The 20,018-nt window shown below is 47.5% G+C and overlaps 1 protein-coding gene across 6 annotated transcripts in view; it reads right to left on the bottom strand.

Moving 5' to 3' along the window:
- OMA1 (OMA1 zinc metallopeptidase) overlaps positions 1-20,018 on the bottom strand; it is a 140,910-nt gene that overhangs the window by 117,990 nt on the left and 2,902 nt on the right. For 5 of the 6 annotated variants that reach the window (XM_063939272.1, XM_063939274.1, XM_063939273.1 and 2 more), the window contains exons 2-3: positions 5,628-6,095; positions 2,295-2,523 (exon numbers count right to left, since the gene is read on the bottom strand). The exons of the other annotated variant lie outside the window; for it this stretch is intronic. In XM_063939272.1, the coding sequence (XP_063795342.1) occupies positions 2,295-2,523; positions 5,628-6,073 (675 nt within the window). In that variant the 5' untranslated portion in view covers positions 6,074-6,095. The remainder of the gene's footprint in view (positions 1-2,294; positions 2,524-5,627; positions 6,096-20,018) is intronic. 6 annotated transcript variants of the gene reach the window in all.

The following is a 20,018-nucleotide window of genomic DNA, read 5'->3' as shown; positions in this document are numbered from 1 at the left end:
GTTGGAAGATCAAGAAAAGTCAAAAGAGGTAACAGTGGCCCTGTAGTACCAATGGGGGTCATTCCGAGTTGTTCGCTCGTTATTTTTTTCTCGCAACGGAGCGATTAGTCGCTAATGGGCATGCGCAATGTCCGCAGTGCGACTGCGCCAAGTAAATTTGCTATTAAGTTAGGTATTTTACTCACGGCATTACGAGGTTTTTTCTTCGTTCTGGTGTTCGGAGTGTGATTGACAGGAAGTGGGTGTTTATGGGCGGAAACTGGCCGTTTTATGGGTGTGTGTGAAAAAACGCTACAGTTTCTGGGAAAAACGCGGGAGTGGCTGGAGAAACGGAGGAGTGTCTGGGCGAACGCTGGGTGTGTTTGTGACGTCAAACCAGGAACGACAAACACTGAACTGATATCAGATGCCGAGTAAGTCTGGAGCTACTCAGAAACTGCTAAGAAGTGTCTATTCGCAATTCTGCTAATCTTTCGTTCGCAATTTTGATAAGCTAAGATTCACTCCCAGTAGGCGGCGGCTTAGCGTGTGCAAAACTGCTAAAAGCAGCTTGCGAGCGAACAATTCGGAATGACCACCATAATTGGGCAAATTACACCAATACTACAGCATGTGGACCCAAATGGTAGCAATGGAGTCATTACCGGGTATGGCTGAAAGTGCAAGATTCAGAAGGTACCCATAGAAGACGTCTTCCTAATAACTGCATTTATTTTATAACAAAAATAAAACGTTTTTTAAACATTTTCACTTTTCTTTTTTTTCTATTTGATACCTGTATAGTATTTGTAGTCATTAAGTACCATGACCTGTGATGTCACATAAGCATGCTCTATCACTAGAGGGGTCATATATCTGACAAGACACTGATCGATGGTTTTTTATGCACTCATCGGCCACACTGATCACTGCCCCCTAACCAGACCGCCACCTCTACTATGTACTTATTTTTTATCTCTCTTGCAGAATGTTGTTGTTCTGCTGCTACGCTCAGCAGTCCTCACATTGGTTGCCTGTATTTTACCAAATTTACTTATCTCAAAATATTTTCCAGCTAAAACTCCGCACAGGCACTGCGCCCCCATCCCCTGTCATTATCTGCTCACATTCACAGTTACAGGACTGTTTTTGGGCTGCACCCACTCTGTGGAAACCCTCCCACGCACAATAATACTTTCCTCCAGGATCTAAGAACACTCACCTCTTCAGACAGCTTACCAGATTCCTGGACCACCCACACAGCCTTCATACGTTATCCTACCCAATTTAGCTGCGTATGGTCCCCCCCAACAGACTTTGTCACAAAATATGCGTCTTATTCGCCTCACTAATGCGACAAAAGGACAATGTATACACTGTATACAGACGCCGCATTTCATGTAGCTTCTGGGGTATATTCAATTAAAGTCGGATCCGTTCCGACATGTATTTGTCGGAATGGATCCGACAACCCCTATTCAAATCTCATCTTAATTCGACTTTTTCAAGTCGAACTGAGATGAGGGACGCAGAGGAGGAGAGGGGGGGCAAGCCGCGGGGAGACCAGCGGGGGACAGCCGCCGGCAGCCAGAGGAGATCAGCGCTACAGATGGATGTCACACAGCCGCCCGACCTCACGGCAGTGTCCACCCGGCTCCAGCAAGCTTGCTGGAGCCGGGTGGAAGCTGCCGTGAGCGGCGCGGGTGTGTGTCATCCTGCTGCAGTGCTGTGCTGTAGCGCTGATCTCCTCTGGCTGCCCGCGGCAGTCCACCGTCTCCCTGCGGCTCTCCCCCCTCTCCTCCTCTGGGTCCGCATCTCAGTCCGACATCTTTTGATGTTGGACTGAGATGGTCGAAAAGGGGGTTTTGGCCCCGTTTTCGACACAAGCACGTGGAACAGCAGCTATTCCGCCGATCCACGTGCTTTTCGACAAGTCGAATTTTTCAACTTGTCGAAAATATTGAATAGGTTGGAACCCCTTCCGACCTAAAAAAAAAGTCTAACACTACCGTCTTTTCGACAGACGGCAGTTTTCGACTTCAATTGAATATACCTCTCTGTGTGCAACTCATTCACTAATCTTGGTAAAAATGCAAACGACAGAGGTCTGATAAAAGAGAGACGCAGTTTCATTATGATCACTCTGCCACTTTATTTATGATTTACCACTAAAAATAAACTGAATGGAAATTGTGGACTATAAAACTGTTTGGGGCAGGGGACGGTTTCCAGCGCTATTGTTTCGCCAGACGTTACTATTCATCGTAATTTTTGTGGCCATTTAAAGCTGGTGTAACACAGAGCGTCATACTCACACTTTCGTACTCCAGTGTAGTCAGCAAGTCATAGTGTTCCTTCCTGAACACCAGGAGGCGGCTGCGCCCCGTAATCGGCGTTTCTTCCAGATTAGTGAAGTAAAAGAGAATGATGACGGAGCCCAGGGCGGCAGCACCGATAGACAACTTCCACTTATTCTCCCTCACGCTCTGTTTGAATAGCTGCCGCTTGTTTGCAGGGAGAGCCCTCCACCACTTCCTTACACTCCTACAGACCAACACACAAGACACAGCTTTAACTTGAGATGAACATACACACAAAACAAAGCTCTGCAGAGGCAGTAATAATTCCACCTAATGTATTTTATTGATGGTGCGGTCACTGACGCATCACAAACACCAAGCTATCAGGTTTGTTTAGGGTTTCACATTAGTCAGGTCCAAACGTCCTACACTGATGTAACAAAGTTAAGCTGGGGGCCGACTGAGTACTGAAGGCTGCATACGCCTGAACGTGCCCAAAGCTAAAGAGCAGCCATAGGACCCGTCCTACCGTCACCCTGGAATGTGTTACAGGAATCATTGGAACTGAGGACTCCTCAAAATACTTTACAGAAAGCTGCAACCTCTTCCTATGACCCTACCTCGTGCATGACCTGTTCCCATCCCCTATATCTAACCCTCCCTTTCGTCTCTAATACTTATATACTTCCAGCATCTAATTTCCATCCCTCCTGTTATCCAAGTCCCACATCAGCCTATGTCCAACTGGTTGCCCATATCTCCTGACAAAGCTCCCGTGATATAGCTGGGTCTTCAAAACAGACTATGGCCATATGTGTTGCTAGAAAAAGGATATAAATTGCTATAGGCTTGCTACCTTTTAGGGACCTTCACATTTGGAGATGTCCCGCCGAGGTGCCCCGACAACCAATACACACGTCGTTCATCGTTGGTGCCTGCACACTGAACGATATGAACGAGTTCTCGTTCATTAATGAACCCGAACGTTCATATCGTTCATTGTTATCTGTCAGAGTGTAGGGCCCATTAGTTATGTATATCCTGCCGTCCTTTATCTGAACCTATTGAATCTACCAGCTGTAGACTATATATATATAAATGTAATGTTACATTAGTCCAGCTTGTAAATGGGCAGTAATCTCAGTAATAGCCACTGAGTCATATATTAGCTGGGGAAATATGGAGAGTCAACCTAGACTAGCTCCTAGAATTAGGGTTCCTTAGAATACTTAAGTGCAACTGTACATCCTCAATGTTCTAGAGCAGTGATCTCCAACCCGTAGCTCCCGGTAGCTCACCGTATTTTCGGTAGCTCACAGAGCGCACGGGCTTGGGCAGTCACTGGCACTCCTCCTCCCTTCATTTTTAATATGATGCCGGCCGTCAGTCAATCAGAGCTCGTGGACCGGCAGTAGCGGCACTTGATTGGCTGCCGGCCCGCGTGTTTTGACTGGCTCACTTACCGGCACCATATTTTAAATACCCGCCGCCGGAGGTTCTGTCACCCTCACCGCTTGCCGCTCTCCGGACTTCACAGGAGTGGCGCGCTGCATTCTCCTCCCCTTCCGTCCCTCATACAGGAGGCGCAGCACCAGCGGCAGTAGAAGAAGCTAGCAAGGATTAGCACTGTGTGGGGCACTGTATTGGACAATGCGGGGGGGAAGGCATTTTATCTGGCGCTGCGGGGGGGGCATTTTAAATGGCACTGCGGGGGGAATTGTATCTGGCACTGGTGGGGGGCATTATTTGTGTATCTGGCACTGGTGGGGGGCATTATTTGTGTATCTGGCACTGCTGAGGGGCATTATTTGTGTATCTGGCACTACGCGGATGGGGGGCATTACTTGTAGTTGTGAGGACACACCCACTTTTGTGAGGACACACCCTCTTTCACAGGAACGCATGCGCATTGGGGGGGGGAGGGGGGAGCTCCTTCAGAGGTTTTATTTTCCGAAAGTAGCTCACACCCCAATTAAGGTTGGAGACCACTGCTCTAGAGCAACCAAGTTACAAGTCATAACCCCCTTAGTACTCGCTAAAAAGGGCTATGACCTCAGTTCAGTACTTAGCAAACCGCAGTTAGCTTAGCTTAACGCCGTTTGTGACCACTGACGTCATCTATAGAGACGCCATCGCCAGCAATGGGGACCCAGCAAAAGCCTATCCAGCTTGAGTAAAGCCTACCAGGACTTTCTTTGTCTCCACCAGGTGTAAGTGCAATGACTATGTGCAGATGGGATACGGGCGTTATGTCGACACAGCTTAGGTCGGCATGCATTAGGTCGACAGGTCAAAAGGTCAACATGAGTTTTAAAAAAAAAAAAAAAAAATCTTTTTGTGATTTTTCCATACTTGACGATCCACGTGGACTACAATTGGAACTGTAACCTGGCACCTTCCCCGAATCATGGCGAGCGGACACGGTGCACCAACTGGGGTTCCCCGTCACTTTACGCAGAAAACGACACCAAAAACAGTCCAAAAACTCATGTCGACTTTTTCACCTGTCAACCTCATTCTTATGTCGACCTAATGCCCATGTCGATCTTCAGTGGTCGACCTAATGACTGTCGACCTAAGTTGAGTCGACCCAACGATCCGTACCCGTGCAGATGGCTGCCACACATGCGCATTACTCATTAGCCTGTCACCAGCAGAGTAGGCTACTGCCAACGGGCAAAAGGGCCAAGGACGCCGCTGGACCTCACCAGAGAAGTTAGTTATATTAAACACCGGTGGCTTATTCGTTAGCATCACGGTGATAGTAAACAAATTATGCCACCAGCAATTAGCAGTGACACGGCTGAGTAAGGGGGCGATTCAAAGATGGACGCAGCCGCTGGTCTGTATGCGCCATCTGGTCTGCGCACTGGCAGGAGGCGCGACCCTTCTCCTTGCAAATGTATCCTGAAGGGATGCAGCTGCAAGGTGGCTGACGGCGGCGAGCATTCAGGGGGCGGTGTTTCGGGGGCATGGCGGGAGCATTTTCGGGGTGGCTGCGGTGTCACACGCAGCCGCTTCCTAAAAAAAAAAAAATGGCGCAGGACTACTTGCCAGCGCAGCCTGGGGGTCAAGCCAAGATCGATGCGTCCACAATTATCGTGAGGCAGCGCCACACACATTCTGGGCGGCCTCTTGCTGCGAGAATAAAGATCTAGGTCCACATCTGAATGAGGTCCTACGTGTAAATATGCACATAGCACAAACAGACAGCATGGCACGCAGACAGCTGTGGCGTAAAACCGTCTTCTATTGGAAACAAAGTTTCCGCTTGTCAAGTTGTAATTACGGACGCAATTACTTTTTTCTATTTTAATTAAGAAAACATATAAAACACAAGTACCTGACCTGCCAAGGATAATTGCTAACAGTTTCTGCACTGGTTTGATAAGCAGCCAGACATGGGGCGGCAGCAGGACATTCCGCCGTGCGGTGGTGTGGATGTTTTTGGCGCAGGACATGTGGCTTTGTGGTACAGTTAACGTTCGAGGCATCCTTGTGAAAGAACCAAAACTTTGTACATAATTATTACTCAGCTTTCCATGAATTGCATTTTTCAGTCCTTTATTTCCATCGGACTTGTTCCCAACCATCTGGTGGCATCTGGTGGTCAAAGCTGGAAATTGAGGCCTGCAGTACACAGAAGTCTGACGCACCACCCTAGACTTTATGTTCTGCAGGGTATTTCGCCTTGCGTAAAGGGAAGCTCTGCAGGAAACCGTCCTGGGAGAGATCAGCCTGTGCAGGGATAAGATCTTCTGCCTGAAGGTCATGAGGTGACGGGTGGCCTCCATCTTTGTCTAGAAGCAATTTAACCTGAATTGTAAAGAATTGTTTTTAATGAAGCGGCTACAGAACCAAGTATATGATCAATCAGGTACAAATACGAAATTGTATTAAAGCTTAATTTTTACGGAGCATAATAAAGTAACTGCGTTAAAAAAAACAAAAAAACCTGAGATAAGTTTTTAATCTGCCTATGGCAATACACTACTATAATCATTAGTATAATGCACAGGTTCTCAAACTCGGTCCTCAGGACCCCACAAAGTGCATGTTTTGCAGGTCTCCTCACAGAATCGCAAGTGAAATAATTTGCTCCACCTGCGGACCTTTTAAAATGTGTCAGTGAGTAATGAATACACCTGTGCACCTGCTGGGTTACCTGCAAAACATGCACTGTGTGGGGTCCTGAGGACCGAGTTTGAGAACCACTGGTATAATGTCAACCACTGAGAGAGGAGAGAAGTCCAGGTGGAAGATTTATTTACAGGCGGTTTTTCAACCGGCGACTTTCACTGATAAATCTCAAAGGGCAATAGTAATTAAAGCTAAACAAGCCTGATTAAGAATTAATTGTTATTGCCCCTTTGAAATTCATTGGTCCAAGCCAATGATCATCGGGTTCGGATTTACCCAGATCTCAAAACGACATCTTATTGGCTATCCGGCTGTCATGTGTTTTAGACAGCCAGTCAAGAAAAATCCAGATAAATCCCATCTTTCACTAATCACTAAATCTGAACCCGCACAGCTCCATACAATAGGAAGACATTCTAATGAAATCTATACAATGGGAGAGAGTCTACTAATGTATATATAATAGAAAACATCCTGATGACAACTATACAATACAGAAACAATTCTAATGATCTCCTATATCAGGCTCCCTGGGGTGCCTCGGGACACTTGCAGGGGTGCCCTGGGTTGGTGGTCCAGGACCAATTCAAATTATTCATTGTCAATGTAATAGGCAAAACCAGTGCTGGTGGCTGCCAGTCATAAAATATGTGGTGTTCCTCACCACACAACTGACCCTAAGGATGACATATAAACGCGATCTACTTAATGTAATATTTCTTTCTAAATTTCTCAATAAGAAACTTTTGGCCTAGGGGCGCAGTGAAAAAAAATAAGATTTTAAACCTACCGGTAAATCTTTTTCTCCTAGTCCGTAGAGGATGCTGGGGACCCCGTAAGGACCATGGGGTATAGACAGGCCCCGCAGGAGACATGGGCACTATAAAGAACTTTAGATATGGGTGTGCACTGGCTCCTCCCTCTATGCCCCTCCTCCAGACCTCAGTTAGAGAAACTGTGCAGAGAGGAGACGGACAGTACGAGGAAAGGATTTTTGTTAATATAAGGGCAAGAGTCATACCAGCCCACACCATCCACACCGTATAACATGGAATATACGAACCAGTTAACAGTATGAAACAAAATAGCATCAGCCCGAGACTGATCAAACTGTAACATAACCCTTATGTAAGCAAGCTATATACAAGTCTTGCAGAAGATAGTCCGCACTGGGACGGACGCCCAGCATCCTCTACGGACTAGGAGAAAAAGATTTACAGGTATGTTTAAAATCTTATTTTCTCTTACGTCCTAGAGGATGCTGGGGACTCCGTAAGGACCATGGGGATTATACCAAAGCTCCAGACCGGGCGGGAGAGTGCGGATGACTCTGCAGCACCGACTGAGCAAACGCAAGGTCCTCATCAGCCAGGGTATCAAACTTGTAGAATTTTGCAAAAGTGTTTGAACCCGACCAAGTCGCCGCTCGGCAAAGCTGTAATGCCGAGACGCCTCGGGCAGCCGCCCAAGAAGAGCCCACCTTCCTCGTGGAATGGGCCTTAACCGAATTTGGTAACGGCAATCCAGCCGTAGAATGAGCCTGCTGAATAGTGTTACAGATCCAGCGAGCAATAGTCTGCTTAGAAGCAGGAGCGCCAACCTTGTTGGCTGCATACAGGACAAACAGAGCCTCTGTTTTCCTAACCCGAGCTGTCCTGGCTACATACATTTTTAAAGCCCTGACTACATCAAGGGACTCGGAATCCTCCAAGACCCCTGTAGCCACAGGCACCACAATAGGTTGGTTCATATGAAACGATGAAACCACCTTAGGCAAAAATTGAGGACAAGTCCGCAATTCTGCTCTATCCACATGGAAAATCAGATAGGGGCTTTTGTGAGACAAAGCCGCCAATTCAGACACCCGCCTTGCAGATGCCAAGGCCAACAACATGACCACCTTCCAAGTGAGAAATTTTAATTCCACCGTTTGAAGAGGCTCAAACCAGTGAGATTTCAGGAACTGTAACACCACGTTAAGGTCCCATGGTGCCACTGGAGGCACAAAAAGGAGGCTGGATGTGCAGCACTCTCTTTACAAAAGTCTGGACTTCTGGGAGAGTAGCCAATTCCTTCTGAAAGAAAATCTATAGGGACGAAATCTGTACCTTAATGGAGCCTAATTTTAGGCCCATATCCACTCCTGTCTGTAGAAAGTGGAGAAAACGGCCCAGATGGAAATCTTCCGCAGGAGCATTCTTGGCTTCACACCAAGATACATACTTTCTCCAGATACGGTGATAATGCTTCGCCGTCACCTCCTTCCTAGTCCTTGTCAGAGTGGGGATGACTTCTTCCGGAATGCCTTTACCAGCTAGGATTCGGCGTTCAACCGCCATGCCATCAAACGCAACCGCAGTAAGTCTTGGAACAGACAGGGCCCCTGTTGCAACAGGTACTCTCTGAGAGGAAGAGGCCACGGATCCTCTGTGAGCATTTCCTGAAGCTCTGAATACCAGGCCCTGCGAGGCCAATCTGGAACAATGGAGGTCATTCCGAGTCGTTCGCTCGGAAAATTTCTTCGCATCGCAGCGTTTTTCCGCTTAGTGCGCATGCGCAATGTCCGCACTGCGACTGCGCCAAGTAAATTTGCTATGAAGTTTGGATTTTTACTCACGGCTTTTTCTTCGCTCAGGCGATCGTAGTGTGATTGACAGGAAATGGGTGTTACTGGGCGGAAACAGGCCGTTTTATGGGCGTGTGGGAAAAAACGCTACCGTTTCCGGAAACAACGCGGGAGTGGCTGGAGAAACGGAGGAGTGTCTGGGCGAACGCTGGGTGTGTTTGTGACGTCAAACCAGGAACGATAAGCACTGAACTGATCGCAGATGCCGAGTAAGTCTGAAGCTACTCTGAAACTGCTACGAGATGTGTAATCGCAATATTGCGAATCTTTCGTTCGCAATTTTAAGAAGCTAAGATTCACTCCCAGTAGGCGGCGGCTTAGCGTGTGCAATACTGCTAAAATCGCCTTGCGAGCGAACAACTCGGAATGAGGGCCAATGAGTATTGTTTGCACTCTTTTTCGTCTTATGATTCTCAGTATTTTTAAGATGAGTGGAAGATGAGGGAACACATACTGAAACACCCACGGTGTCACCAGGGCGTCCACTGCTACTGCCTGAGGGTCCCATGACCTGGCACAATACCTCCGAAGCTTCATGTTGTGGCGTGACGCCATCATGTCTATTTGAGGAAGTCCCCAAAGCCTTGTTATCTCTGCAAAAACTTCTTGTTGAAGACCCCACTCTCCTGGATGGAGATCGTGTCTGCTGAGGAAGTCTGCTTCCCAGTTGTCCACTCCCGGAATGAATACCGCTGACAGAGCGCTTACGTGATTTTCTGCCCAGCGCAGAATTCTGGTGGCTTCCGCCATTGCCACTCTGCTCCTTGTCCCGCCTTGGCGGTTTACATGAGCCACAGCTGTGACGTTGTCTGACAATCAGAACCGGTAGGTCGCGAAGAAGATTTTCCGCTTGTCGAAGGCCGTTGGATATGCCCCTTAATTCCAGTATGTTGATGTGTAGACAAGACTCTTGGCTTGACCATAGTCCCTGAAAATTCCTTCCCTGTGTGACTGCTCCCCATCTTCGGAGGCTCGCGTCTGTGGTCACCAGAACCCAGTCTTGAATGCCGAACCTGCGACCCTCTAGAAGGTGAGCACTCTGCAGCCACCACAGGAGAGACACCCTGGCCCTGGGGGACAGAGTTATTTTCTGATGTATTTGAAGATGGGACCCGGACCACATGTCCAGAAGGTCCCACTGAAAAGTCCTCGCATGAAACCTGCCGAAGGGGATGGCCTCGTAGGTCGCCACCATTTTCCCCAGTACTCGAGTGCATTGATGTACTGACACTCTCGTCGGTTTTAACAGGTCTCTGACCATGTTCTGGAGTTCCTGGGCTTTTTCCATCGGGAGAAAAACCCTCTTTTGTTCTGTGTCCAGAATCATGCCTAAGAACGACAGCCGAGTCGTAGGAACCAACTGTGACTTTGGTAGATTTAGAATCCAGCCATGTTGTTGCAGCACTCTCAGGGAGAGCGACACGCTATTCTTCAACTGTTTCTTTGATCTCGCTTTTATCAGGAGATCGTCCAGGTACGGGATAATTGTGACTCCTTGCCTGCGCAGGAGCACCATCATTTCCGCCATTACCTTGGTGAAAACCCTCGGGGCCGTAGAAAGCCCAAACGGCAACGTCTGAAACTGGTAATGACAGTCCTGTACAGCGAATCTCAGGTATTCCTGATGAGGAGGATATATGGGGACGTGAAGGTATGAATCCTTTATGTCTAGTGACACCTTAAAATCCCCCCCTTCCAGGCTTGAGATAACCGCCCTGAGCGTTTCCATCTTGAACTTGAACCTTCTTAAGTACAGGTTTAGGGATTTTAAGTTTAGAATGGGTCTGACCGAGCCATCCGGTTTCGGGACCACAAACAGGGTTGAATAGTACCCCTTTCCCTGTTGATTCAGGGGAACCTTTGAAGAATCGGCGAGGAGGCACGTCTTCGAATTCCAGCTTGTAGCCTTGGGATATAATTTCCATCACCCAAGGATCCACGTCCAACTGAACCCAGACGTGGCTGAAAAGTCGAAGACATGCCCCCACCGGCGCGGACTCCCTCAGTGAAGCCCCAGCGTCATGCGGTGGATTTAGTAGAAGCCGGGGAGGACTTCTGCTCCTGGGAACCAGCCGTAGCAGGCATTCTTTTCCCTTTACCTCTGGCGAGGAAGGAAGATCCCCGACCTCTTCTGGACTTATGCGACCGAAAGGACTGCATTTGATACTGTGGTGTTTTTTTTTGCTGTGGGGGAACATAAGGCAAAAAATAAGAATTTACTCACCAGTAATTCTATTTCTCGTAGTCCGTAGTGGATGCTGGGGACACCGTAAGGACCATGGGGAATAGACGGGCTCCGCAGGAGACTGGGCACTCTAAAAGAAAGATTAGGTACTATCTGGTGTGCACTGGCTCCTCCCTCTATGCCCCTCCTCCAGACCTCAGTTAGGGAAACTGTGCCCGGAAGAGCTGACACTACAAGGAAAGGATTAGGAATCCAGGGTAAGACTCATACCAGCCACACCAATCACACCGTATAACTTGTGATAAGCATACCCAGTTAACAGTATGAACAACAACTGAGCCTCAATCAACGGATGGCTCATAACAATAACCCTTTAGCAAGCAATAACTATATACACGTATTGCAGAAGAAGTCCGCACTTGGGACGGGCGCCCAGCATCCACTACGGACTACGAGAAATAGAATTACCGGTGAGTAAATTCTTATTTTCTCTGACCATGGGGATTATACCAAAGCTCCCAAACGGGCGGGAGAGTGCGGACGACTCTGCAGCACCGAATGAGCAAACTCAAGGTCCTCCTCAGCCAGGGTATCAAACTTGTAGAACTTAGCAAATGTGTTTGAACCCGACCAAGTAGCAGCTCGGCAAAGCTGTAAAGCCGAGACCCCTCGGGCAGCCGCCCAAGAAGAGCCCACCTTCCTTGTGGAATGGGCTTTTACTGATTTTGGATGCGGCAATCCAGCCGCAGAGTGAGCAAGCTGAATCGTGCTACAGATCCAGCGAGCAATAGTCTGCTTCGAAGCAGGAGCGCCAACCTTGTTGGCTGCATACAGAATAAACAGCGAGTCAGACTTTCTGACTCCCGCCGTTCTGGAAACATAAATTTTCAAAGCCCGGACTACGTCCCGCAACTTGGAATCCTCCAAGTCCCTAGTAGCCGCAGGCACCACAATAGGTTGGTTCAAATGAAACGATGATACCACCTTAGGGAGAAATTGGGGACGAGTCCTCAATTCTGCCCTATCCATATGGAAGATCAGATAGGGGCTTTTACATGACAAAGCCGCCAATTCTGACACACGCCTAGCCGAAGCTAAGGCCAATAGCATGACCACTTTCCACGTGACATATTTTAGCTCCACGGTCTTAAGTGGCTCAAACCAGAGGGATTTCCAACGTTAAGATCCCAAGGTGCCACAAAAGGAGGCTGAATATGCAGCACTCCCTTTACAAACGTCTGAACCTCAGGCAGTGAAGCCAGTTCTTTTTGAAAGAAAATGGATAGGGCCGAGATCTGAACCTTTATGGACCCTAATTTGAGGCCCATAGTCACACCTGACTGTAGGAAATGCAGAAAACGACCCAACTGGAAGTCCTCTGTAGGGGCCTTCCTGGCCTCACACCAAGCAACATATTTCCGCCATATACAGTGATAATGCTTTGCTGTCACATCCTTCCTAGCTCTTATCAGCGTAGGAATTACTTCATCCGGTATACCCTTTTCCGCTAGGATCCGGCGTTCAACCGCCATGCCGTCAAACGCAGCCGCGGTAAGTCTTGGAATAGACAGGGCCCCTGCTGCAACAGGTCCTGTCTGAGAGGCAGAGGCCATGGGTCCTCTGTGACCATCTCTTGACGTTCTGGGTACCAAGTCCTTTTGGCCAATCCGGAACAATGAGTATCGTTCTCACTCCTCTTTTTCTTACTATTCTCAGTACCTTGTGTATGAGAGGAAGAGGAGGAAACACATATACCGACTGGAACACCCACGGAGTTACCAGTGCGTCCACAGCTATCGCCTGAGGGTCCCTTGACCTGGCGCAATATATTTTTCGAAAATAGGAAGGTAAATCCAAAGTGCGCAATTAATGTTACAATGGGCAGCCGTCACACAAAAAAAGGGAACACCATATCCCTATGGTACAATAGAAACAGAATTTTTATATGTGTGCATAGGCGCCTTTGTAACAAAGATGAGAGAGTAGTATAAAATCACAGTTTTATTGACACAATATTGACATAAAAACATAAACAGGATCACAAATAAATATATTGCACTAGTCCCAAAAAGGTTTCTCACCCTCTATATAGATTTGCGGTGGGCAGATGGCTCTCAGCAAAAAAGCAATCAGTTCCCAGTGTGGTTCAGATGGCACCACCGCAAAAAGCTTTTGTCTTTAGAAGGCTGAGCAGGGAATCCAACCAGTGCATTCACAACAGGGTATCCATATCGTCCAAACGACGCGTTTCGGAGCATAAATCTCCTTTTTCAAGCTTGGATGACATGGATTACAACAAAATGAATATTTATACCCTTACTAATTGATACAATCTTTCAATTACTCTCATTTCCGGATTCGTCAACCGGAAGTGACGTATGCGCCTCATCGATCACTTCCGGTTGCGTTCCAATACATATGTGTCTTTATAATATACATAAAATATATAAGACATACTGTCCCCAGCATTTATAGCTAATACATCCACCAAATACTTGTTTTATTAATGCTCCGTGATAATGGAGACAAAATAAAACCTTTTTCCGTTTTCGCTGACCGGAAGTGACGCATGCGTTCCACCGCTGCGTTCCATATAACGGCCATTTTAGAATCTCTTCATATATCCGTTCTGGAGACATATACACTTTTATCCTAATAGTCCTCAATAAACTATCCCCTATGTTCACTATGATTAATATTGGTCCATAAAGAAATATCCCAAAAGGAAATTCAGGAATTGTATGGAATAAAGCTTCCGATTTTTCTTGTCGGATGTGACGTATGCGTTCCACCGCTGCGTTCCACATGGCGGCCATTTTTTTTTTTTTTTAAATCTTGGTTCGTTTGAAAAGTGTTATATAGGAAGCATTTAGATCCAATGCCATATCTCCTCACCAAAGCTTAGCCGTACTATATATTCCGGACCAGTCCATCCCTAATACCGGGAGATAGGCATCCCAACATTCCAATAAATATCTTCATTCTAATAAAAGACTCAGAGGGAGAAAAAGGACAAGCATTAAAAAAGAGTTCCAGATAAAATATTTAAAATTATTATTCTAAAAACCATTTTAACTCAAAATCGAAATTATGTCCTTCAGGTTGTAGAGTGTTTAAATTGTAAATCCACTTCATTTCACTCTGCGCAAGTTTTCTTTCTATATTTTTATACTTCCAATTCCCCTTGATTAATTGAATCCCAAGGAATCTTTTTATTCCCTTTTCACATTTATTATGAACCAACGAGAAATGTTCAGATAACGGATGAGTACTAAGACCCTTCTTAATATTATAGATGTGTTCTGCTGTTCTCGTTTTAAGGCTTCTAGTAGTTTTGCCTACATATAATTTGCCACAGTTACATTCTATAAGATAAATTACATTGCGTGAGTGACAAGTGATGAATTCTCTTATTTTATATTTTTTGCCTTTTATTTCAAATTCTGTAGTTTTTCTTTCTATTTCCTTTTTTGTGGTGGATTTACACATCAGACATGTTCCGCATCGGTGAAATCCAACATTACGTTCACTAACTCCTTTCTCATTTTTTAAGGCACTTTGGACTAAGATATTTTTAAGGGAGGGTGCTTTTTTATATATGAACTTAGGTTGCACAGGTAGGATATCACACAAAATAGGGTCATCCTTTAGAATTTTCCAATTTTTTTCTAATGATGCCTTCCACCTTCTTATGATGGGCTCCATATTTTGTGATGTAGGCCCATTCATACCTAGTGTCCTTTTCTATAGATTTGTTTTTTTCTTTTAACAGTTCCTTTCTATCAATAATTTGGACTTTTTGCTGTGCAGTGTCCAAAAGGTTTTTTGGATATCCTTTTTGCTGGAATCGTGCAGTCATTTCATTAGTTTGTTCAAGTAAGGTGCTTTCATTAGTGCAATTTCTTTTCAGTCTCTTAAACTGACCCAACGGAATATTTTCCAACCACCTCTTATGATGTTCACTCGACATTTCAATATAAGAGTTGGAATCCGTTGGTTTTCTATGAGTTTTAGTACATATTAATCCATCCTCTATATATATGACCAAATCTAAAAAAACTAGAAAGTCTGCACTTTTATTAAAAGTCAACTCAATATTAAAATGGTTTTGATTTAAAACTTCACAGAACGAGTTTAGAGAGTCTTCCCCTCCTTGCCAGATAAAAAACACGTCATCAATGAACCGCCACCAGCATACCAGGTCCGCCCCCATGGTGAATGTGCCAATATATTTTTAGCTTTTTGTTGAGGCGGGACGCCATCATGTCCACCTGTGGCCGTTCCCACCGATTTGCAATCTGCTCGAAGACTTCTTGATGAAGTCCCCACTCTCCCGGGTGGAGGTCGTGCCTGCTGAGGAAGTCTGCTTCCCAGTTGTCCACTCCCAGAATGAACACTGCTGACAGTGCTTGTACGTGATTCTCCGCCCAACGAAGAATCCTTGTGGCTTCTGCCATCGCCACCCTGCTTCTTGTGCCGCCCTGTCGGTTTACATGGGCGACTGCCGTGATGTTGTCTGACTGAATCAGCACTGGTTGGTCTCGAAGCAGGGGCTCCGCTTGACTCAGGGCGTTGTATATGGCCCTTAATTCCAGTATGTTTATGTGCAGACGAGTCTCCTGACTTGACCACAGCCCCTGGAAGTTTCTTCCCTGAGTGACTGCCCCCCATCCGCGGAGGCTTGCATCCGTGGTCACCAGGACCCAGTCCTGTATGCCGAACCTGCGGCTCTCGAGAAGATGAGCACTCTGCAGCCACCACAGAAGAGACACCCTGACCCTCGGGGACAGGACGATCAGCCGATGCATCTGAAGATGCGATCCGGACCACTTGTCCAACAGATCCCACTGAAAGATCCTGGCATGGAACCTGCCGAAAGGAATGGCTTCGTATGACGCTACCATCTTTCCCAGGACTCGCGTGCAGTGATGCACCGACACCTGCTTTGGTTTCAGGAGATCCCTGACCATGGTCACTAACTCCTGAGCCTTCTCCGCCGGGAGAAATACCTTCTTCTGTTCTGTATCCAGAATCATGCCCAGGAAGGGCAGACGCGTCGTAGGAATCAGCTGCGACTTTGGAATATTCAGAATCCAGCCGTGCCGTAGCAACACTTCCTGAGAGTGCGCTACGCTGACCAACAACTGCTCTCTGGACCTCGCCTTTATGAGGAGATCGTCCAAGTACGGGATAACTAACTCCTTGCTTCCGGAGAAGTACCATCATCTCCGCCATTACCTTGGTAAAGACTCTCGGTGCCGTGGATAGACCAAACGGCAACGTCTGGAATTGGTAATGACAGTCCTGTACCACAAACCTGAGGTACTCCTGGTGAGGCGGATAAATGGGGACATGCAAGTACGCATCCTTGATGTCCAGAGATACCATAAAATCCCCCTCTTCCAGGCTGGCAATGACCGCTCTGAGCGATTCCATTTTGAACCTGAACTTTTTCATGTAAATGTTCAAGGATTTTAAATTTAGAATGGGTCTTACCGAACCGTCCGATTTCGGTACCACAAACAGTGTGGAATAGTAACCCCTTCCCTGCTGAAGGGGGGGTACCATTATTATCACTTGCTGGAGGTACAGCTTGTGAATAGCCGTCAGGACTATCTCCCTCCCCGTGGGAGAAGCTGGCAAGGCGGATTTTAGGTAACGGTGAGGGGGCGTCACTTCGAATTCCAGCTTATATCCCCGAGATACAATTTGTATAGCCCAAGGATCCACTTGTGAGCGAACCCACTGGTTGCAGAAATTTCGGAGACGCGCCCCCACCGCTCCTGGCTCCGCCTGTGGAGCCCCAGCGTCATGCGGTGGACTTAGAGGAAGCAGGGGAGGACTTTTGTTCCTGAGAACTGGCTGCATGGTGCAGCTTCTTTCCTCTACCCCTGCCTCTGGCAAGAAAGGATGCACCTCTGACTCTCTTGCTTTTTTGAGAACGAAAGGACTGCATTTGGTAATACGGTGCTTTCTTAGGCTGTGAGGAAACCTGTGGCAAGAAAGTCGACTTTCCAGCTGTAGCTGTGGATACAAGGTCCGAGAGACCGTCCCCAAACAATTCCTCACCCTTATAAGGCAAAACCTCCATGTGTTTTTTTAGAGTCGGCATCTCCTGTCCATTGCCAAGTCCATAAGTCCCTCCTGGCAGAAATGGACATTGCATTTATTCGAGAGCCCAGCAGGCAAATGTCCCTCTGGGCATCCCGCATATATAAGACGACGTCTTTAACATGGCTAAGTGTTAGCAATACAGTATCCCTGTCCAGGGTATCCAACCCCTCTGACAGAGTATCTGTCCATGCTGCAACAGCACTGCACATCCAAGCTGAAGCAATAGCCGGTCTCAGTAGAGTACCAGAGTGTGTATACACAGACTTCAAGATACCTTCCTGCTTCCTATCCGCAGGTTCCTTTAGGGCGGCCGTATCCTGAGACGGCAGGGCCACTCTTTTAGATAAGCGCGTCAGGGCCTTGTCAACCCTAGGGGAGGATTCCCAGCGTAACCTATCCGTTGGCGGGAAAGGGTACGCCATTAGTATTCTCTTGGGAATCACCACTTTCTTATCAGGGGAAGACCACGCTTCTTCACATAACTCATTTAATTCATGTGACAGGGGAAAAGTCATTGGCTGCTTTTTCTCCCCAAACATATTTACCCTCTTGTTAGGGACAGGGTCAGCCTCTGAAATGTGTAATACATTTTTCATTGCAATAATCATGTATCGGATGGCCTTAGTCATTTTGGGCTGTAATAGTGCCTTATCCTCGTCGACGCTGGAGTCGGACTCCGTGTCGACATCTGTGTCAACCAACTGTGATAGGGGCGTTTTTGAGACGCTGACGGCCTCTGAGGCGCCTGGGCAGGCCCGGGTTGAGAGCCCGGCTGTCCCCCGGCAGCAACATAATCAAATCTCTTATGTAATGAGTTTACATTGTCATTTAAGACCTTCCACATATCCATCCAATCAGGTGTCGGCACAGACGGGGGCGACACCACATTTATCTGCACTTGCTCCTCCTCCACGTAACCCTCCTCATCAAACATGTCGACACAGCCGTACCGACACACAGCACACACACAGGGAATGCTCTGACTGAGGACAGGACCCCACAAGGTCTATGGGGAGACAGAGAAAGAGTATGCCAGCACACACCACAGCGCTATATACACAGGGATACACACTACCAGAAGTGAATTTTTCCCAATAGCTGCTGTATCAATACACCTTTTGCCTAAATTTATGTGCCCCCCCTCTCTTTTTACCCTCTTAGTGCCAGGAGACTGCAGGGGAGAGCCTGGGGAGCGTCCTTCCAGCGGAGCTGTGAAGAGAAATGGCGCTGGTGTGCTGAGGAAGAAGGCCCCGCCCCCTCAGCGGCGGGCTTCTGTCCCGCTGTTTCTGACTAAAAAATGGCAGGAGTTTTACACATATACAGTCACAGACTGTAATATGTGTATTTTTTATGCCAAAGGTATTCTTATTGCTGCCCAGGGAGCCCCCCCCCCCCCCCTCCCCACAGCGCCCTGCACCCTACAGTGACCGGAGTGTGTGGTGTGCAGTGGGAGCAATGGCGCACAGCTGCGGTGCTGTGCGCTACCTTAATGAAGACAGGAGTCTTCAGCCGCCGATTTCATCACCAACTTCTGATCTTCTGGCTCTGAGAGGGGGACGGCGGCGCGGCTCCGGGAACGGACGACCGAAGACCTTTGCCTGTGTTCGAACCCTCTGGAGCTAATGGTGTCCAGTAGCCTAAGAAGCGCAACCTAGCTGTGAACAGGTACGTTTGCTTCTCTCCCCTCGGTCCCACGTAGCAGTGAGTCTGTTGCCAGCAGATCTCACTGAAAATAAAAAACCTAACATTACTTTCTTTACTAGCAGGCTCAGGAGAGCCCACTAGGAGCACCCAGCTCTGGCCGGGCACAGATTCTAACTGAGGTCTGGAGGAGGGGCATAGAGGGAGGAGCCAGTGCACACCAGATAGTACCTAATCTTTCTTCTAGAGTGCCCAGTCTCCTGCGGAGCCCGTCTATTCCCCATGGTCCTTACGGAGTCCCCAGCATCCACTAGGACGTCAGAGAAATTGACATTGCATTAATTCTAGAGTACCTGAATGTGTATAAACAGACTTCAGGATACTTTCCTGCTTCCTATCCGCAGGATCCTTTAGGGAGGCCGTATCCTGTGACGGCAGGGCCACCTTCTTAGATAAGCGTGTCAGAGCTTTGTCTACCCTAGGGGAGGATTCCCAGCGCATCCTGTCCGTTGGCGGGAAAGGGTACGCCATAAGTAACCTTTTGGAAATCAGCACTTTCCTATCAGGGGAATCCCACACTTTTTCACATAACTCATTTAACTCATGTGAAGGGGGAAAAGTCACCTCTTGCTTTTTCTCCCAAACATATAAACCCTCTTGTCAGGGACAGGGTTTACCTCTGATATGTGCAATACATCCTTCATTGCTATAATCATGTAGCGGATGGCTTTAGCCATTTTAGGCTGCAATTTTGCATCATCGCCATCGACACTGGAGTCAGAATCCGTGTCGATATCGGTGTCAATAATTTGGGATAGTGGGCGCTTCTGAGACCCTGACCGCCTCTGCGCTGTAGGATCAGGCATCGGCTGAGACCCCGACTGTCCCAAGGTTTCAGCTTTATCCAACCTTTTATGCAAGGAGTTTACATTATCATTTAACACCTTCCACATATCCATCCAATCAGGTGTCGGCGCCGTCGGCGGAGACACGTCATTCATCTGCACCTGCTCTGCCTCCACATAGCCCTCCT

Source organism: Pseudophryne corroboree, chromosome 9 (genome assembly GCF_028390025.1).
Source record: "Pseudophryne corroboree isolate aPseCor3 chromosome 9, aPseCor3.hap2, whole genome shotgun sequence".
NCBI lineage: Eukaryota > Metazoa > Chordata > Amphibia > Anura > Myobatrachidae > Pseudophryne > Pseudophryne corroboree.
Note: the sequence above shows the minus strand (reverse complement) of the source record. Positions and strands in the feature narration are given on the sequence as shown.